The following is a 21,943-nucleotide window of genomic DNA, read 5'->3' as shown; positions in this document are numbered from 1 at the left end:
AAAAAAAAGAACTTTTCCTGTGCCAAAGGAAAGGAAAAATGTCACCATGGCACTGGCGTGAACAATATGCGACGAGCCCCACAAAGCAGCAATCACTGAGTGGAGTGCAGTTTAAACTCTGCAAACGGTCTCAAATGTTTCAACCACTAGAACCAGAAAATGCCCGGGCAGCCACTCAACACTTTTGCTCAAATCCCCATCCCAACATTTAATCATAATGCATTTGGTAGTTCCTTCATTTTCAAAAGGAAATTTTCCCAATACATTGAAGGTGAGTTTAGTGAGCATGAAGTGAGGCCTTTTGTTCCTCTTTCTCCTTACCTAGAAGAGAGCGGTCCCAGAGGGGTTCTAAAGCAGGGCACGCCCCTGGGCCGTCGTTTCCTAAAAGCCTGTTCTATTAATTTGCTCTCAGAGGCTGGGTCTATCCTCCAGAACGAGCCTTTGCCTGGTTCTTCCTGGGAACGTGGCACTTTGATGAAATAACGGTTCAGAGAGAGATTGTGGCGAATGGAATTCTATGAAACATAAAAAAATACATAGAATTCGTATATTTCTTTGCCGAGAAATGAAAACACGTCCTAGTTTTAGTGCCCTCCAAAGCAGAACCTCGACGTGGGGCGCCGGCAGCCTGCAGAGTGAACTGTTTCTCTTTTGCGTCACACAGGTAACGTACTGACAGCTCACAAGGTCTGAGGGAGGCCCGTCCTGCACAGGAGTGAAAACCCAGACGTCACGCTTACAAACGACAACAGAGTGACGCTTACGGGCTGTGCTGTGTGGAAGGAGCAGCCCTCCCTGCTTGGTGAGTAACTCTCAAGGGAAGGAGCAGCCGGGGGTTTGAGTCCAAGGCTGCTACGGGCTTCCAAAGAGGAAAGGACACTGCATTCTGCGGTAGGACAGGCCCGGGAGGCAGGCTGGGGGGCTGGGGAACAGGAGGGCATTCTGCGGTAGGACAGGCCCGGGAGGCAGGCTGGGGGGCTGGGGAGCAGGAGGGCATTCTGCGGGGGACAGGCCCGGAGGCAGGCTGGGGGGCTGGGGAGCAGGAGGGCATTCTGCGGTAGGACAGGCCCGGGAGGCAGGCTGGGGGGCTGGGGAACAGGAGGGATGGGCGATCCACACAGCGGTTGCACACAGAGGCCCTTTCTGACTCCATCTCCTTTCAAGGTGGGAAACCCAGGACTGCGACTGTCAGCACAGAGCATTCCAGGTGGAGTCAACGACTTACAGCTGCCAACCACTCCCTGCTTGGAGACACACAGAGCTGAGGTGAGCCATTCTGTTAAGATACTTTTTCACACAGAATTAGCTTACAGAATCTGTCATGCCATTAAAATTAAATTAATCCAGTATAAAGTATTTGGCGAACCAGCAAAAAAGAAAAAGGAGCAAGAGGCTGAAAATCAGGACGGACACCATCTTCCAGTAAGAGAGGACTTGGCAAAGTGCCTCTGTTTTTTATTTGATCCTTGAAATAATTTCATAAGATACACAGGAAAAATTTCCCTCCCAGCTTCTCGTCAGTGCATCATTCTTTCTATTAGAAAAAGCCAGACGGGCGCGGTGGCTCACTTGAGGTCAGGAGTTGGAGACCAGCCTGGCCAACATGGTGAAACCCCGTCTCTACTAAACACACAGAAATCGGCCGAGCACAGTGGCTCGCACCTGTAGTCCCAGCTACTCAGGATGCTGAAGCTGAAGAATCGCTTAAACCTGGGAGGAAGAGGTGGCAGTGAGCCCAGATCATGCCACTGCACTTCATCCTGGGCAAGACAAGCAAGACTCCACCTCAAAAAAAAGCCCAGCTAAGGGTTTACAGACAACCTGAAGAAAGCCCCCGCTGTGACCTGATTCAGGCACCATCACAGCCAAAACCGGACAAAAGTCATGGGTTCACAGAAACATTCCATTAATTTACATTAATGTGTAGATTTAAAATTAAGCTATTAAAGTGTTAAAACGGTGATCACTCAAAACACAATCTGAACCTACCCAAAAAGTCATTTCTAAATTTCCCAATTAATCTTATTAGAATCACAAGCCTCGGAAATCGTCAAAGGTGACTAAGAAATCCAACATATAAAATAACACTTTACAACCAATCTCAGTGGCTGCTCAAGTGCCATGCTAACGCCTCTGGGCCCTGTGGACGGATGGGAGCTACTTGGTGGGCAACATGAAGAGGGGGCGAGGCTGTGTGTGGGATTTTGGGGAACTGTTTACAGGTGCAGGCGTCACATGAGATTTCCAATATTGGAATAACCACAGATACTTGCTATGATGTTTTATTTCGCTTTAGCTGACACCCAGTCTTTCTATCAATTCCTCCAGAAAATCAAACATGACTGTTACTGGACAGAGAAGGCAAAGCTTTGCCAACTGCTCTCAGAATTTTAAGTGTGAAGAAGAAGGTAGATTCTGAGACTGTGACCAATTTTAAGTGTGAAGTAGAAGGTGGATTCTAAGACTGTGACTGAAGAAAAGCAAACCCAGACGATGGTAATATAAAACCCTCAAGCAGTGCAAACGGCAATCCCAGCCACTGCCTGAGAAGGTTGACAGTTGCCCTCTCGGCTGTTCTGCCAGGACCAGTACTCCTAAGCAGGAACTCAGAAAGAACTGCCCCACACGGCATCCGACGCTGGAGAGCAGAAAGCAGTCAACCATCCCTGGAGTGAAGACTGTGGCTGTACTGACTGACGCAGAGTCATTTAATCTGCATGCTGCTAGGAGGAAAGGTCAGTACAGTGGGAATCTGGAAGCAGAAAAGGTGACTTCGGGGCCAGACTCTAGCCTTGTGAGCAGAAGAACGCGACGTGGGCCAGAAGCCCTGCTCCTGCATCACCACCACCATCACTCACGAGACGCAAAGTCGGTCTGTGGAATTGGGGAGCTGCTACTTTCTGTCCTGAAAACATACAAGAACACAGTCTGCATCATCAGAATAGATTCTAACCTATTTTATTCTCCAATCCATCTCCCTAACAACAACTTCAAGGGCAAATAAGGAAAGATTACTTGCGATTTGCCAGCCAACAAGACTCTAGAAAATATGGGGAAGTAATGAGACATTTAATGTAGACACAAAGAGAATAAATTAACCATGTTTCTAAGGTAATTTAAGGCCGTTGTAATTTGATCAAACCCAGGATGGATGTACCTTCATTCTGTTGCTACACGTACTAAAACCACATTGACTGGACTCTAATGATTCAGAAATTATAAAGCTTTCAGAGAAAACGTGGGCTGTTATTCTTTAACGCTAAACATGAAGAAAAGGATGTGCAATTCTGAGCAAATTATCTTTCTCCCAAAGGCTTTCCAAATTGAGCATCTACTGACAATCAGCCCTCCGTGAGCACCAGCTCCCTCCCTTCCGGGGCTCTCCTCTGTGCCTTCCTGGTCAGCCTTCCTAAGCAGACCTCAAGTTTCTCAAGGACTGTTTGTCTATCTAACACCCCCCAGCCCTGAGTGCCCTCCAGTGTGCATTCTGCACAGTAAGGACGTGTGCAGAAACTGAGGAGAAGGAACAGGCCACGTTCCTTTCAGAGGAGGGGTCTAATGTCCAGGAATGCCTCCAAAAGAGCAGGGGTGAGGGTGAGTCCAGAGCACAGTCCTTCCTTTAAAAGAGATCAAGGGATGGGCACAGTGGCTCATACCTATAATCCCAGCACTTTGAGAGGCCGAGGTGGGTGGATCCCCTGAGGTCAGGAGTTCAAGCCCAGCCTGGCCAACATGGCAAAATCCCACCTCTAGTAAAAAACACAAAAATTAGCTGGGCGTGGTGGCGCACACCTGTAGTCCCAGCTACTCAGGAGGCTGAGGATGGAGAATCACTTGAACCCAGGAGGCAAAGGTTGCAGTGAGCTGAGATTACGCCACTGCACTCCAGCCTGGGCGACTGAGTAAGACTCTGTCCCCAAAAAAATAAAAATAAAATAAAATAAAAATAAAAGGAACCAGCTCTAGTCCCTTTGGAGGCTGAGAGCCCCGTCTTTTCAAACTTTTCATAGTCACAACAATTATCTCAATTCCGGGTTAGGTAAAATTATAAAACCATAAAAAATCATTTTGGAGTCACCGAGGCCCGGATCCGTGGTGTTGGCGGTGTGCAGAGACCGGGCCAGCACGTGGGCACAGCCGGGTACCCAGGGCTGGGCCTGGCGCACAGGTGCTGACCTGACTGGGCAGTGAGCAGGCTGCAGCCTTGGTTGCGAGGCCTTAACCAGGTCGCCTGCCACGCCCTGCATGCGGGTTGGGCCGCAGGCAGGGCAGGAGTCTATAGGGGCAGCAGTGATGGACGCCTTAGAAGAAGAGAGCTTTCTGCTGTCTTTCTCTTCCACCTCTGATGAATCTGATATTGTGGTGGGATATTTAGATGACATTATCATGGATGACGAGTTCCAGTTATTACAGAGTAATTTCACCAACAGGTACGACCTGGAGTTTGAAGACATGGAAGAGAATAAACTCACCTACACATCTATTTTTAATGAATACATTTCTTTTTCTTTTTTTTGAGACGGAGTTTCACTCTTGTTGCCTAGGCTGGAGTGCAATGACACGATCTCAGCTCACTGCAACCTCCGCCACGTGGGTTCAAGCGATTCTCCTGCTTCAGCCTCCCGAGTAGCTGGGATTACAGGTGCCCACCACCACACCCAGCTAATACTGTATTTTTAGTAGAGACATGGTTTCTCCACATTGGTCATCTGGTCTCGAACCTCCAACCACAGGTGATCCACCGGCCACAGCCTCCCGAAGTGCTGGGATTACAGGCATGAGCCACCGTGCCCAGCCTGAATACCTTTTTTGGGTAGAAAACTGTATTGAAGAACAGCTGCTGCAGCGGATTCCTGGACTCAACACGGCAGCTTTCACCATCACATCACAGCACCATAAAAATAAAGCAGCGGGTGACACACTGGACATGCTGCTACCTTCACAGATTCTTTGGACTACAGAGCAGAAAAAGAAGACTGAGGACCGAGGACCAGACTTAAGCAGTCGCTTGGTGGTGACTTCGCTGTGTCAATCATCTGTGCCAGCTTCCCAGAACAATCTGCGGCACTGGGTCCTCCCGCCAGCCAATGAACTGAGAACATTCTGGATGTCACCGGCCCAAGAGGCTCAGCTCATGATGACAGAATACATCTTGGAAAAAGACTGACTCTATTTTGTAACTCTTCATTTATGTTAAGTATTGACAGGTCAAAACCAAAATGACCTAACCCTTCTAGACCTATTTCTCCCGAAACACCTTCTTGTATCCATTAACCGTAGTACTCCTCCCCCCGCAAGTAGACACTTCGCTCAGGAGCTTCTGAGTCAGACGCCTCTGGAGCGAGCCCATGTCAAGCACTCCATCTGGGGGGCCCTTCCCCAGCACACACGCTGGTGTGTACGTGCGGACAAACCCACGGCCACCACCTGAGCACACCGCTGGTGTGTAGGTGTGGACGAATCCGCCTCCACCCTCTGTCCCAGCAGGCTCTGCGTGAATCTTTACACATTTGCATCTCTTTCTCACATGGATCAGTTTCAGTACTTCACCCTCAATGGGGCTCCTGATGTCTGTCTAGGGTGTTACTCAAGCCCAGCTTGAGATTTTGGAATCTCCTGTGATCACAGCTTGTCTCGGCTGCAGGAATCAACGGAAAGAGACGCCCTCTACATAAAAGCTCCACGTGAAAAGCCACCCCTAGTCTTAATATTTGCAGTCCTTGTGTCACTTCATTCTGGTCCAGATGTAGTCCCACTGTTTCTAGAAGTCTCTTTGAAGCATTATTTTATTTTATTTTTTTTTTGAGACGGAGTCTTGCTTTGTCGCCCAGGCTGGAGTGCAGTGGCGCGATCTCGGCTTACTGCAAGCTCCGCCTCCTGGGTTCACGCCATTCTCCTGCCTCAGCCTCCCGAGTAGCTGGGACTACAGGCGCCCGCCACCACACCTGGCTAATTTTTTGTATTTTTAGTAGAGATGGGGTTTCACCGTATTAGCCAGGATGGTCTTGATCTCCTGACCTCGTGATCCGCCCACCTCGGCCTCCCAAAGTGCTGGGATTACAGGGTGAGCCACTGCGCCCTGCCAAAGCATTATTTTAAAAATATGTATATTTATAAATGAATACTCAGGCTAACCTAGTGGATGTGATCTTGAGACTTCCATGATTATCCACTTAAAGATCAAAGTATTATATGCCGTGTGCGTTTTAGGTGTTAGTGCTGTGAAGGCAAAAATGCTTTCTACATTGGCATTCGTTCCTATTTGACTGGGCACCTATGCATGTATGTGTGCGCTAGAAATAAGAGTAAAACATATTCTTACAGCATGTTACTGTGTTTGCGTGTTTGCTGAAGATCTTTTCTGTATAAACCAGTTTGTTAGGCTCTCTGGGTTAGGGACTCTGCAGTTTCTTCCTTTCCTACTGAGATGCTGTTCCACTGGTCCAGCCCAGCGGGAGGAGCAGCCCAGCGGGAGGAGCAGCCCAGTGGGAGGAGCAGCCCAGCGGGAGGAGCAGCCCAGCGGGAGGAGCAGGCAGGGCACAGCTTTCCTGGCTGTTTGCTGCTCTGCTTTAGTACAATGTGTGGTAGATTACTTATCAGAAAACACGTACATCATCTCTAGAAAGAAGAAAAAACATAGTTCAATGCCCAGTGTGTCCCTTTGATTTCTTTAAATAGTAAAAATAAGAATCTGTATTGACTTTTCACTTGGCCATCCTGGTTTTAAAGGACAAGCTATAAGCTCCGTGTGTTTCTGTACTGATGTGTCACTTACTAAATACTTTTCTACCATGAAAAAAACAAACCATAGCAGGTAAATGCAAACAAAGGAAAGACATACGGCATCTTTTCAAACAGGATTCCTCCGACCGTCTCATCTCACCCCCGCACGTCCTCTGACCGTCTCATCTCTCCCTCGGACGTCCTCCGACCGTCTCATCTCACCCCCGCACGTCCTCCGACCGTCTCATCTCACCCCCACACGTCCTCCGACCGTCTCATCTCTCCCTCGGACGTCCTCCGACCGTCTCATCTCTCCCTCGGACGTCCTCCGACCGTCTCATCTCACCCCCGCATGTCCTCAGACCGTCTCATCTCACCCCCGCATGTCCTCAGACCGTCTCATCTCACCCCCGCATGTCCTCAGACCGTCTCATTTCTCCCTCGGATGTCCTCAGACCGTCTCATTTCACCCCCGCATGTCCTCAGACCGTCTCATCTCTCCCTCAGATGTCCTCAGACCGTCTCATTTCACCCCCGGATGTCCTCAGACCGTCTCATCTCACCCTCGGATGTCCTCAGACCGTCTCATCTCACCCTCGGATGTCCTCAGACCGTCTCATCTCACCCTCGGATGTCCTCAGACCGTCTCATCTCACCCCCGCATGTCCTCAGACCGTCTCATCTCACCCCCGCATGTCCTCAGACCGTCTCATTTCTCCCTCGGATGTCCTCAGACCGTCTCATTTCACCCCCGCATGTCCTCAGACCGTCTCATCTCTCCCTCAGATGTCCTCAGACCGTCTCATTTCACCCCCGGATGTCCTCAGACCGTCTCATCTCACCCTTGGATGTCTTCAGACCGTCTCATCTCACCCTCGGATGTCCTCAGACCGTCTCATCTCACCCTCGGATGTCCTCAGACCGTCTCATCTCACCCTCGGATGTCCTCAGACCGTCTCATCTCACCCCCGCATGTCCTCAGACCGTCTCATCTCACCCCCGCATGTCCTCAGACCGTCTCATTTCTCCCTCGGATGTCCTCAGACCGTCTCATTTCACCCCCGCATGTCCTCAGACCGTCTCATCTCTCCCTCAGATGTCCTCAGACCGTCTCATTTCACCCCCGGATGTCCTCAGACCGTCTCATTTCACCCTCGGATGTCCTCAGACCGTCTCATTTCACCCCCGCATGTCCTCAGACCGTCTCATTTCACCCTCGGATGTCCTCAGACCGTCTCATTTCACCCCCGCATGTCCTCAGACCGTCTCATCTCACCCCCGCATGTCCTCAGACCGTCTCATTTCTCCCTCGGATGTCCTCAGACCGTCTCATTTCACCCCCGCATGTCCTCAGACCGTCTCATCTCTCCCTCAGATGTCCTCAGACCGTCTCATTTCACCCCCGGATGTCCTCAGACCGTCTCATTTCACCCTCGGATGTCCTCAGACCGTCTCATTTCACCCTCGGATGTCCTCAGACCGTCTCATCTCACCCTCGGATGTCCTCAGACCGTCTCATCTCACCCCCGCATGTCCTCAGACCGTCTCATCTCACCCCCGCATGTCCTCAGACCGTCTCATTTCTCCCTCGGATGTCCTCAGACCGTCTCATTTCACCCCCGCATGTCCTCAGACCGTCTCATTTCACCCTCGGATGTCCTCAGACCGTCTCATTTCACCCTCGGATGTCCTCAGACCGTCTCATTTCACCCTCGGATATCCTCTGAGGATTGACCAAAAAGCCACACCATTGGTAGACAATGCAAAACACCTCGCTTTTGTTTTAAGCCAAGAGGGACAAGGTCAGAATAAGGTCTGACGCACTGGGAAGGGCAGCTCAGAGAATCTCATGGCAGAGGAACAGCCCGTGAGGGTCAGTATTCCAACAGCCAAGGGTACAGCTGAGGACAGAAAGAAATTAAGAGTACATTGGCCGGGTGGTGGCTTATGCCTGTAATCCCAACACTTTGGGAGACCGAGGCAGGCAGATCACCTGAGGTCAAGAGTTCAAGACCAGCCTCACCAACATGGAGAAACCCTGTCTCTACTAAAAACACAAAAGTAGCTTGGTGTGGTGGCTCATGCCTGTAATCCCAGCTACTCATGAGGCTGAGGCAGGAGAATCGCTTGAACCTGGGAGGTGGAGGTTGCAGTGAGCCAAGATCGCACCACTGCACTCCAGCCAGGGCAACAAGAGCAAAACTCTGTCTCAGAAAAAAAAAGAGAGAGATAGTAGGTGTCCATGAACTAAGGGGAATCTGGAGAAACTCATCCCTCTCCTGCTAAATTAGCTGGAGCCACGAGGTGTGAAATGACACAGGAGCGGCCTTACTGGGGCAAGAGATGCAGCTGTAGACTTACAGACCTTGATCTAGACAGGAAAGAAAATGTTTCAACAGAAACAAGTTTAATAGCAGTTCAGCAGAGAGGGGTGCCTGATGTGTGCTAGTCTGTCATTCCCTGCCTACGTGAGCTGTGCAGGCACCTGCAACAGACGACAGAAAGCAGTGCATGCATGAGGGGTCGGTCCCATGGGGTCCTCGCCACTTCGCGAATGTGGTCCAGAAGAGCCTTGCTCCAAGGGCTCTGCTCCCCAAAAGGCATGTCCTGACTTCCTGACTAGGGCACTCCCAAAACTGAGGCCGGGCCTTTATCCATCCACCCTCTTTAGCAAGAAAGCCTTGTCCTATTCATAGGTAGTTCTCAAATAAACAGATGTTAGAAAAAAACACACGGAAATACCACTTAAGAGAAACAGATTAAAGTCTAATAAAGCTTCTTAGAAACACATACTCACAAAGCCCCAGGTAACTGGTACTTCAAACCATCAGAATAAGCTGCACTTAAACTCTGAGGGCTCCTCACACACTCCCCCAGAGCCAGCTGGACTCCATGTGGAGTTTCTCTCCTTGACGAAGCCATAAAGCCATGGCCATTGGAACATGGGTAGAAGTTATCGTCTGGTTTTGTGTGTGTTAGTATGTATATGTGTGTGTGTGTACACATATAGATAGTCTGAAGCACAGCCTCACAAAGATTAAAATAGAGTAAATACAGCCAGAATTTAGCATGCAATGTGTTAAGAGACCCTGACATGGCTGGATATGAACAACTCTCCGAATCCGGCATTTTCCTAATGGTCAAGAGATGCCCCCTTGCTGTAAACAGGGAGGTGGGCAGGGCCGGGCACAGACACTCCAGGCATGGGGTGCACCAAGGGGGTCAGAGGGGAGGTTGGGTCTCATTCTGTACCTTCCATGATTAAAGACCCCCAAGCCCCTCCACAAGGGAAATATGGAAGACGTGGCTGGTAGGCTTTCTTTTCTTTTTACGATAGAGCCTCTGCTTCCTGGGCTCAGGTGATTCTCCCACCTGGGCCTCCGGAGTAGCTGGGACTACAGGTGTGACCCAACACACTCAGCTAATTTTTTTTTTTTTTGGTAGAGACAGAGTCTCGCCATGTTGCCCAGGCTGCGCTCGAAATCCTAGAGTCACGTGATCCACCTGCCTCAGCTCCCAAAGTGCTGGGATCACAGGCATGAGTTACTATGCCCGGCTGGTGGGCTATTTTTCAATATAACATGTTTATACATCTGCGGTTAAAAGAGAAAAGGTTTTTCCCTTCAATAAACAGAAAACAGGTGCCCCTGCACCACCCTCATCACTAAGCCATGCAGTTTAGACGTTTTTTTAAGGATCATTTAATCATTACATGAAAGCCTCAAAGAAATTCTATAGATATTCCTGGTTACTTAACGAATTAAAAAACTATAAGCATGCATACATTTCTTCTCTTGCTATGTTTTTAATATGCTATATTTCAAACCTACCCACTGCCAAATTATCTCAAATAGCAAGATTCTCGTATACATCCAGTAAACAGCCAACACAACACAGATAACACAGAAAGAGAAAAAACCTACATAGTCTAAAGGGTTAAAATTATTGGTGTGTGAGCTGACCAAAGGGAACATTTTGCAGATTTCAAAGTGGTTTTTGGAGGCAGCCTGGGGTTCCACGAGCAGGTGGGCTCCCCGGCTGAGACAGGGCACGCCCCGTTCATCTGTCTTATATTCCGACCAACTGGGTAAGACGCCCTCTACGTGTTCCTCGGTAAAACACGGTTTGAAAACTGTTTCTGCAAACTTCAAAACTTCTGTCCGTTAGCAGGACTAGATGAGGAAGACAGGAGAATGCCAAAGGGAAGGATGGGCTGGGTTTCAAATTTTTCCTACATTTCAAATATGAACTGCACTGGTCAAAGGGAAATATCTCAGACAATCCACACTTCACAAATCCTGTGCAGACGCATGAATTTCCACAACAGTAAAGCACGCAGGCCTAGATGCTCTTCCAGAACCATGTTTCCTTCTGCTCCACGCGAGGAAGGTGAGGCAGAGCATGGCAGCACCGGCCCCAACTCCTCTTCCTCTCAGCACAGGAGGCTCCAAGCACCGCCCCCACACCACACCCCCTTCCCCCCGCCACCTTCTACCTTCCTAACCTGTGCCTGTGTTAAGTACAGCAGCCACTCAACTTTCTTCTCAGCATCAATCGGCCTCTATTTAACAACAAACTGAAAGGCATTTACCTGCCAGCCCTTGTCCGCAGTCCTATAGTAGGGATAATTTTTAGTGATGTGCGTATAAATTCCGTTCAGGGTGAGCTGTTTGTCCGGAGCCATTGTAATTGCTTGTACTATTAGTTGTGCATAGGAGTAAGGTGGCTTTGAATCATCCTGTATTTAAAAAAACAAACAAAAAAGAATATTGAAGTTAACACATTTTGTATTAAATTTACTAGATTTAAAGATTCTCAGTGCTTTTAAGTGTTCCTCTGATACCTCATCTTTCTTTTTTTTGAGATGGAGTCTCGCTCTGTTGCTCAGGCTGGAGTGCAGCCGCGCAATCTCGGCTCACTGCAACCTCCACCTACCAGGTTCAAGCGATTCTCCTGCCTCAGCCTCCTGAGTAGCTGGGACTACAGGCGCCCGCCACCACGCCCGGCTAATTTTTGTGGTTTTAGTAGAGAAGGAGTTTCACCATGTTGGCCAGACTGGTCCCAAACTCCTGACCGCAGGTGATCCATCTGCCTTGGCCTCCCAAAGTGACGGGATTACAGGCGTGAGCCACCACACCCAGCCTGATACTTCATTGTTCTTACTATAAAAGTAACATAATTTGAAAACATGGAGGAAGCAAATGGAAAACTATAGACTATAAAGAACATTAAAAATTACATAAGTAAAAACACAAATGTCAAAAATGAAGAAATAAAGGCTGTTTGACCGCAGTGGAGTCCAAGGCAAAGCACCTCAACCAAGACCAGATCCTGTTGGCCACCACAGGGGTCCAGGCAAGGGGTGGGGAAGGCTGGCTGAGGGCTCAGAGCCAGCAGCACCCCTCCCCAGGTGTGAGCACCAGGAGTGGCCAGGACAGCTCAGAGCCCTTGGACTCACCAAACACCCATCCACAAGGAGCCCCCGCCGCCCACGAGGAGCAGCCCCCAGCCCACAGAGAGCCCCATGGAGACCCCGCCTTGGGGTCGGAGACATCCTGGCTGCTGTGTGCCCTGCTGACAGGCTGGCATCCCTGGGCCTGGCCCTTTCAAGGCCATTGGAGGTTCCTCGTCATAGTGACAACCTGAAACCCACACGTATCGGCACAAGCCCACTGGGAAAGGGAACCACCCCTGGTTGTAAACTTCTGGACAACACACTTGTCAACATGGATGAAAAGCAACAGATGATGTTGGATGAAAAAAGGCATTTGCAAAACAATACATTCACGATGACACTATTTACATGAAGTTGCACAATTACAGATACTGTTCGAGGATAACACAAATGGAACGGGAAACAGGCAGGCCGACAGACAGGAGGCAAGGACATCGGACGTGCCCACATGGGATTCCACAGCACAGGCCGCGTTCAGCGCTAACAGCTCAGCGTGGACAAAGGGACATTTGTCTTTTCTTTCTTTCTTTCTTTTTTGGGGACAGGGTCTCACTCTGTTGCCCAGGCCGGAGTGCAGTGTGTGATCTTGGTTCACTGAAGCCTGAACCCCCAGGGCTCAGGTGATCCTTCCACCTCAGCCTCCCCAGTAGCTGGGACTCCAAGCGCATGCCACTAGGCCCTGCTAATTTTCGTAGAGACAGGGTCTTGCTTTTTTGTCCAATCTGATCTCAAACTCCTGAGCTCAAGTGATCCACCCACATTGGCCTCCCAAAGTCAACTTTTTTTTTTTTTTTTTGAAACGGAGTCTCACTCTGTCGCCCAGGCTGGAGTGCAGTGGCACAATCTCGGCTCACTGCAAGCTCCGCCTCTCGGGTTCACACCATTCTCCTGCCTCAGCCTCCCAAGTAGCTGGGACTACAGGTGCCCGCCACCACGCCCGGCTAATTTTTTTGTATTTTTAGTAGAGACAGGGTTTCACCGTGTTAGCCAGGATGGTCTCATCTCTATCTCCTGACCCCGTGATCCACCCGCCTCGGCCTCCCAAAGTGCTGGGACTACAGGCGTGAGCCACCATGCTCGGCCTATCGCTTTTTTTTCTAAACAGAAAAACGTAATCACAAGAAGACCCTCCACAAACCCAATTCTTTTTTTTTAGGTAGGGTCTTGCTATGTTGCCCAGGCTAGAGTACAGTGGCTATTCAAGGCTTGATCGCAGCTCACCACAGCTTCGAACTCAAGTTGATTCTCCTGCCTCAGCCTCCCGAGCAGCTGTGACTACAGGTGCATGCCACACTGCCTGCTACGTCTCTTCTTTTAAACAGCTAACAAAGCCTTCGTCACTGTGCCTATGCTGTTGGTGTATTTCCTTGTGATCTTTTTTCTATATTTCTAAAAACTTTTTAAATTGAAAAACATTAAGACAGACAGAAAAGCTCACGATACATTTATGTCAGCTGAACAAATTTTTGCAAAGTGAACATCAGTATATTAGGTCAAGAGACAGGGGCACCACCAGCATCCCCGAAACGCTCATATGGGCCCTCTCAGCCCACTACCTCTACCTCTCAAAGAGGCCACCATTACTACTGACTTCTTACAGTGACTGCAGTTTTGCTGGGATTTACTAACCTACCACTTGACTGCATCCTGAAACAATACAATTTAGATTTGTCCAATTTTAAGCCTGACAGAAATGGTACCACACAGGCTGTGCCCTCCTTGCCTAGCACCCTGTGTCAGACACCGCAGTCGGCCGCAGGTGGGGGATGCACGGCTGTGGCTTATTCATTCTCATGGCTGTGCTGCGTTCTGCTGGGATAGACCACATTTCCTAAATATGTCAAGTAATACCACGCGTGGTTCTTACTCTCTTTCTTCCACCTAGCATTACATCCGGAATATTTCCATATCAGCAAATACTCTGCATGCTCTTCCTAAGTGGAACCACAATAGCCTCATCACCCTTCACCGTTCCCTAGGGACACTGAGGTTGCATTCTTTTTTTTTTTTTTTTTGAAACAGGAGCTCACTCTGTCACCCAGGCTAGAGTGCAATGGCACGATCTCAGCTCACTGCAACCTCCGCCTCCCAGGGTTCAAGTGATACTCCTGCCTCAGCCTCCAGAGCAGCTGAGATTCACGTTGTGTTCCACGCCTGGCTTTTTGTATTTTTTTGGTAGAAGTGGGATTTCACCATGTTGACCAGGCTGGTCTCCAACTCCTGACCTCAAGTGATCCGCCCGCCTCGGCCTCCCAAAGTGCTCGGATTACAGGCGTGAGCCACCGCGCCCAGCCGCATACTGCTGTTTTATACAAACTTTCCGCCATTTCCTTTGGTCTAAGTCCTAAAAGGAAAATTACTGGGTCAAAGAACACAAACGTGCCAGGTCATAGTGTGACTCTCAACAACTGCTGTCCAAACAAGGGACAAACGTGCCCCATACAATCATGAATGGCAGGGTGTGCATTCGCATAACCTTCAGAGTCTGGGACAAGGGGCTAAACTCCAGCACAAACGCACATGAGCTCCACAAAGACCAAAGCACTCCTCCATCTTCCACTGTCTGCTCAGCACCTGGGCCTACAGCTGCTATTAGGGGAATCCTAAGATGTGTGTTGAATGACTAAAAGAGTACGCCTGCAAAACCCCAATACCAAGAACACAGTCAGCAGCAACACCAGAGTCAAGCCCACATCCCCACCAACGCCCTGGCAGGGCTGGGGCCCACCGCACGAGACAGCAGGTGAGTGACAGACAGGTGACACTGAGGGCCTTGTGGCTGCACACTCTCCCCCAGGGGCTGCTTCAAGGCTACAAAGCCTTTACCTTCGGGCTGTCTCCACCTGAAGCTTCCTTTTCATTTTCAGGCTGTGAGTTGTCAGCCATTAAATTGAGGTCAGATGGCATCACTCGGCCCACCTTGTACCCTGAAGACCCCGCTCCCCGGGGGCTGGAGGGGCAGGAGTTTGCAGCGCTGTGGAAGAGAAAAGGTTGTTCCTATTAGTCTGTCACAGAGCACACATCCTACTGTGCTTCAGCAACTGGCTCTAATTATAGGGAAAACATACAAAAATGTTAAAAAAAAAAAAAAAAAAGGAAGAGAATATCAGCATTTCCTATGGAAACACAGATTCTTATAAACTATCTGTGAAATTTCAGATCGTCCCAAGAAGCAATGTGGAAATAGGGTATTTGCTTCTGTAAACGCCAGCTCATGATATGTAAAACAAGCTCTCAAGGGAGGCAGTGGCCCACTCATTTCACCAGTGAGGAAACTTAGGCTCCAGATGGTTCCAGAACTTATTAAAGACACAAACTGACACAGGACAGGCGCAGAGGTCCTCACTGAGGAGCTGTGACAGGGGGCACAGAAAAGACAGGGAAAGTTACGCAGGGGAGGGGGTCTGACAGCCAAGGCCCCTGGAACTGAAGTGGAACAAGCGGTTCCACTGAAGATGAAGCCGTGGGCGTGGACACCCGCTGAAGGCACAGCAGCAGGTCAGCTAGGGGCACCCAGGACGAAGAATCAGGCCCCTGTTTTCAGACATGCACTTTTTCCCACCAGGTTGGACTGGGGCACAGGGAGTGTTCTGATCTTGATCTCTGTGCCAATTAAAGGGCACGTGCATTTCTGGTAAGTCAAGGAGCTGCAGGTTCTCTCCATGCCTCATTTTCTGCACTTCAATAAAAAGAACGAGCCATTGAAATGGAACAAAATCAAGATAAGATCATTTTCTACATTATAGAAGAGTTTTGGGGAAAAAACACTGCAAATGCATAGAAAAGGTCTAGAAAAAAATAACAAACCTAAAGTCGTGACCTCTGAGAAACAACTGAAAAGGAGGACCAGGGAGATGGAGAGGTGGGGAGGAGGAGGAGGGAAAGGGCAAACCACCAGTGGCCTTGTGCCCTCCACAGTGCTTCTTAGACCTTCCGCCACGAATATGCACCACTGGTATACTCACTCGTCCATTCAACAAGTATTTGCTCAATGCCAGCAAACATCCTTAAAGCACTGAGAAACAGCAGGAACGACAGACTCATGGCATCTACAATTTATGAGTTTAAAGAGCCAACTTTTAACAAGTGGAGGATGCAGCCAGTGTGGCCTGAGGAAGGCAAGTGACCTGCTGGTTGGATGGCAGGTTTGGAAAGTCAGGTCGCTCAGGCTCACTCCACCTGGAGGCCCCGGGGACCTGGGTTCCCCTGACAAAGGTCTGTGCAGGTGTGGAGTGGGGCAAGCAAGGAAACACAGGACGAAGAGAAAGTGGTCGGCGAGAGGAGAGGCTGAGTCGGGAGCCGAGCCAACCTCAGGGCTGCAGCTGCGACCCTTCCCCTGCGCCCACCGCTGCTGTCAGTCACTCTTGTATGTGGGGTCTTCAAGGCTGCTGCTCGGCAGTGAGCTGTATGTGACTCAGGCAAACTCGGGCGCATTCTCCTCCAGTGAATTCTGTGTCCTTTTTATGTAGTGCTTAATAAGCACTGGGTGGCAGGACTTGACGTATGCCTACCCACCCACACATCTACTATTTGGCCCACTCAGTTATGTTCAGCCAAATTCAACCAAAGTGGGAAAGAGAGATGGCAGCCTCAGCGAAGGAGCAACAGGAGACAGGGCAGCGACGGGAAGGCCCTGACACCAGCCAGGGCTGCTCTGGGACAGCACCAGGCACAGGATGGTGGCCAGAGTCCACCAGCCATGCCTCCATTTCACAAACACATGCATGACAGAAGCTTTTCCAGGGGGCCTTTTTTTTTTCCTTTGTGGTAAAATATACACAACATAAAATTTACCATTTTAACCATTTTAAACTGCACACTTCAAGAGCATGAAGCGCATTCACATGGAGGTGCAGCCATCACACCACCCCCTCCAGAATGTTCTCATTTCCCAAACTGAAGCTCTGTCCCCGAGAAACACGGGCTCCCCCTCCCCGCCCCCAGCCCCTGGCCACCTCCATTCTGCCTTCCGTCTACGCGAATGTGATACTCTAGGAATCTCAATGACTGGCTTATTTCACTGAGCATAATGTCCTCAAGATTAATTCATGTTTCAGCGTATGTCAGGATTTCCTTCCTTTTTAAGGCTGAATAATATTCCATTGTATCTTCTATCCTCTGGAAATTGTGCATAAGGCTGCTATGAAAACGGGCATACAAATATTTCTTCAAGAACCTGCCTTCAGTTTGGGTCTATATCCAGAAGTGGGGTTGCTGGATCACATGGTAATTCTATTTTTAGTTTTTTGAGGAACCGCTAGACTGTTTCCACAGCAGCTGCACGGTTTGGCATTCCTTGCAACAGCGCACAACAGTTCCAATTTCTCCACATCCTCACTAACACTATTTTCTGGGTTTTTTGTTTTTAACAGCAGTCAATCCAATGGGTGTGAGGTGGGATCTCACTGTATTTTGATTGGCATTTCCCTAATAACTACTGATGTTGAATATCTTTTCATGTACTTTTGGCCATTTCTATATCTTCTTTGAAAGAATGTCTTTCTTTTGAACTGAGTCTTTTGTTTCTTTGTTGTTGAGTTTTAGGAGTTGTCTCTATAATCTGGATATTAATCCCTTGGTCAGATGTATGATTTGCAAATATTTACTCCCATTCTGTAGAACACCTTTTTACTACTTAAGTTGTCTTTTGGTGGACAAATTTTTTTAATTTTCAAGAAGTTCAATTTGTCTTTTTCTTCTGTTGCCTGTGCCTTTGGTATCAAATGCAAGACATCAATACCAAATCCAATGTCATGGGGGTTTTGCCTAAGTTTTCTTCTAAGAATTTTACAGTTTCAGGCCTTAAATTTAGGCCTTTGATCCATTTTCAGTTAATTTTTGCACATGATATAAGGGCCCAAACTCATTATTTTCCATGTGGACACACAGTTTACCTAGTGCCACTTGTTGGAAAGTCTGAATGAATAGTCTTGGCACCCTCGTCAAAAACCATTTTGATGAGGCCGGGCACAGAGGCTCATGCCTGTAATCTCAGCACTTTGGCAGGCCGAGGCGGGAGGATCACCTGAGGTCAGGATTTGAAGACCACCCTGACCAACATGGAGAAATCCCGTCTCTACTAAAAATACAAAATTAGCCGGGCATGGTGGCACGTGCCTGTAATCCCAGCTACTCAGGAGACTGAGGCATGAGAATTGCTTCAACCTGGGAGGCAGAGGTTGCAGTGAGCCAAGACCACGCATTGCACTCCAGCCTGGGCAAAAAGGGCGAAACTCCATCTCAAAAAAAAAATCATTTGACTACATTATGTGAGGGTTTATTTCTCGGCTCTCTATTCTTCTTTTAAAAAAAAAGAAAGAAGCCGGGCGTGGTGGCTCAAGCCTGTAATCCCAGCACTTTGGGAGGCCAAGACGGGCGGATCACAAGGTCAGGAGATCGAGACCACAGTGAAACCCCGTCTCTACTAAAAATACAAAAAATTAGCTGGGCGCGGTGGCGGGCGCCTGTAGTCCCAGCTACTCAGGAGGCTGAGGCAGGAGAATGGCGGGAACCCGGGAGGCGGAGCTTGCAGTGAGCCGAGATCGCGCCACTGCACTCCAGCCTGGGCAACAGCGTGAGACTCCGTCTCAAAAAAAAAAAAAAAAAAAAAAGAAAGAAAAGATGTTTAATTGGCTCATGGTTCTTCAGGCTGTGGGCTCTCTAAAAAATTCAAAATTCAAATTAAAATCTATCTCAGACTTTAGACCACTGTCTGCCCTTCCATTTATACTCCAATGAAAAGAATCCAGGCCAGGCACAGTGGAGCACGTGTTGTCCCAGCTGCTCGGGAGGCCAAGGCAGGAGGGTCGCTAACATCCAGGAGTCTGAGTTCATCCTAGCAACACAGCCAGAACCTGTCTCACAAAAAAAAAAAAAAAAAAAAACAATGGCCAGCTGCGGTGGCTCACGCCTGTAATCCCTGGCCAACACAGTGAAATCCCGTCTCTACTAAAAATACAAAAAATTAGCCGGGTATGGTGGCACGTGCCTGTGGCCCCAGCTACTCAGGAGGCTGAGGCAGGAGAATCGCTTGAACCTGGGAGGCAGAGGTTGCAGTGAGCCGAGACTGCACCACTGCACTCCAGTCTGGGCAACAGTGCAAGACTCTATCTTAAAAAAAAAACAAAAAAAACACAACACTTTAAAAACATCTTTTAAAGAATAAGCAAACAGGCCAGGCACAGTGGCTCAGCCTGTAGTCCCAACACTTGGAGAGGCTGAGGCGGGTGGATCACTTGAGGTGAGGAGGTCGAGACCAGCCTGACCGTCAGGGTGAAACCCCGTCTCTACTAAAAATGCAAAAATTAGCCAGGCGTGGTGGCGCATGCCTGTAGTCCCAGCTACTCAGGAGGCTAAGGCAGGAGAATCACTTGAACCTGAGAGGCGGAGCTTGCAGTGAGCTGAGATCACGCCACTGCGCTCCAGCCTGGGCAGCAGAGAGAGACTCTTGTCTCAAAAAAAAAAAAAAAAAAGAATGAGTAAATAAAAACCAGGAACCTTTGGGAACTGCACTTCCTAATGCAGAAAATTCAGGAAATTCAGTATTTTAAACACCACTTCACATCTCTCTCTCCACGTAAGTCAGCACCAGGGAAGGAGAAAGGCGTTACTTGGGGCTGCCGCTGGGACTGAGGACGTTCCAGTTCCCCCATCCCCATGGCCACACCTGATGGTTCCTGTTGGGGAGGGCAGAGGGCTGATGAGGTGGGCCATGGTGTCTGGAATGTTGATGGTCAGGGGTGAGATGTGCGGCTGTACGGCCTTCACCGGAGACTCAGACAGCTCCTGCTTCTCCCTCTTCTCGCTGGACAGGGCAGTAAACGTTATCTTGATGTTTGTGCTCGGGAACCTGAACGTGCACCTGGAAAAGAAAAACCCACCATCAGCACCCTTTTGCTGTCCCAGCCAGGGTAGGAGCAGAGTCCCCACAACACTGGAGCAGCTGAGGACGTGTATGCAACACCTCCAAGCTTAGCTCACCGTGTTCTTACAAGTTGTCTAACAAACTGCTTCATGACTTAAAAAACACCAATAAGAAAACACTATTTAGACCAGCCACACAGGAAAATTAAAAGCGCAGAAAAGATCAGGTATCGTAGCTCATGCTTGTAATCCCAGCACTTTGGGAGGCTGAGGCAGGCAGATCACTTGGGTCCAGGAGGTCAAGACCAGCCTTTGCAACACAGCAAGACTCCACCTCTACAAAAACTGCAAAAAATTAGCCAGGTGTGGTGGTGCATGCCTGTGGTCCCAGATACTCAGGACGCTGAGGCAGGAGGATTGCTTGAGCCCAGGAGGTCGAGGCTGCAGTGAGCTCTGACAGTGCCACCACACTTCAGTCTGAGCAAAAGACCCCATCTCTCCCAACCAAAAAAAAAAAAAAAAAAAAGCATAGACTCAAAAAGACTCAAATACCACTTAGTCTACATGACTCCTTTTAAACTAAGTGCACAAATATGTTTTGGGTCTTATAGTAGACTTAAAACTCAAATACCACCCAGTGTCTATTTTTCCTTTCAAAATAAACATACAAATGTATCTGGGTCACAAAGCAATAACTCTGTGGTAGTTTTCTTATTTAAGAAAAATAATTCCTTTCCTTTTTTTTTTTTTTTTTTTAAAGAAACGGAGTTTCGTTCTTGTCGCCCAGGCTGGAGTGCAACGGTGCTATCTCGGCTCACTGCAACCTCCACCTCCCTGGTTCAAGAGATTCTCCTGCCTCAGCCTCCCGAGTAGCTGGGATTACAGGCAGGCACCAGCACGCCCGGCTAATTTTGTATTTTTAGCAGAGACAGGGTTTCTCCATGTTGGTCAGGCTGGTCCTGAACTCCCAACCTCACATGATCTGCCACCTCGGCTTCCCAAAGTGCTGGGATTACAGGCATGAGCCAGGGCACCCGGCCTCCTTTTCTTTAAATAAAAACTCCTATACTTTTTTCACTGTTGGCTCTGGCAAACCAAAGCCAGGGACATTAAAGCTACAGGGGAGAAGGTTTGCAGTGGAAAACTCTGGTTCACACTTCATGTAGCTTCCTTGACATGACTCACGTAAAACGTAACCAAACAAAGGTCCCGCAAGCCAAATACCTTCAAAGAATAAAATTTAACACAACAGTTAAATTTTAGACTCTGAGAGTCTCTAAGTTCCCACCATGAACCCAGTTCAACAACAGCCTATTTGTCTGTCTACAAACAACCCAAACAAGTGGCTGGCCACACTCAGCCCAGCTCACATCTGTGCACCCAGTACGGGCACTCCGGCCACAGAGGAAGGCTCTGCCCATCACCCTGCCCTACAGGGCACCTGCCCTAGAAGGGTCCAGTCTGAGGAGGTCAGAGGCTACGCCATGGCCCTCCCACTTCAGGGACATCTCCGAGGAGACACTTCCCGACAGTAGCTGGGGTCAGGAAGGGCAGCACGCGAGGGTTTCAACACTTGCTTCTTTGCTGCACTGCTGCTGCCTCCCCTCGCCCTTCTCCTTCCCCGGTGAGGCACAGGCAGGACAGCCAGTCCTGCCCCAGTCTTGGGGCACAGAGCAGAACCTCACAGAGCGACCACCTCCTGGGTATCCAGGACACCAGAATCTCTGGCTCCCGCTTTGCAGCACTCCTTTTCAATCCCTTACCAGAGCCTCCTCTCTTTACCACCCAATGTTCAATGTTCAATGCCCCAGGCCTCGACTCCAGTTTCTCCCTCTATCCTGACTCCTGGCTCATCCAGGCCTTGGACCTTGAACTCTACACGTACCCAAATAGCTCCAAAAT

The 21,943-nt window shown here is 49.1% G+C and overlaps 1 protein-coding gene and 1 non-coding gene across 6 annotated transcripts in view; both read right to left on the bottom strand.

Moving 5' to 3' along the window:
* FOXK2 (forkhead box K2) overlaps window positions 1–21,943 on the bottom strand; it is an 82,231-nt gene that overhangs the window by 16,636 nt on the left and 43,652 nt on the right. For 2 of the 5 annotated variants that reach the window (XM_015437983.4, XM_045376378.3), the window contains exons 2-5: window positions 19,845–20,039; window positions 15,005–15,152; window positions 11,315–11,461; window positions 322–515 (exon numbers count right to left, since the gene is read on the bottom strand). In XM_015437983.4, the coding sequence (XP_015293469.3) occupies window positions 322–515; window positions 11,315–11,461; window positions 15,005–15,152; window positions 19,845–20,039 (684 nt within the window). Of the gene's footprint in view, window positions 1–321; window positions 516–2,758; window positions 2,906–11,314; window positions 11,462–15,004; window positions 15,153–19,844; window positions 20,040–21,943 lie in introns of those variants that run through there. The other 3 variants (XM_074021045.1, XM_074021046.1, XM_074021047.1) reach the window with 2 other exon arrangements.
* LOC123569660 (small nucleolar RNA U13) lies at window positions 655–755 on the bottom strand. Its single transcript, XR_006693465.2, has one exon. It is a non-coding gene; the product is annotated as a small nucleolar RNA U13 (small nucleolar RNA).

Source organism: Macaca fascicularis, chromosome 16, assembly GCF_037993035.2.
Source record: "Macaca fascicularis isolate 582-1 chromosome 16, T2T-MFA8v1.1".
In the NCBI taxonomy this organism is placed as follows: domain Eukaryota; kingdom Metazoa; phylum Chordata; class Mammalia; order Primates; family Cercopithecidae; genus Macaca; species Macaca fascicularis.
The sequence above is the reverse complement of the archived record's forward strand: the minus strand, read 5'-3'. Positions and strand labels throughout refer to the sequence as shown.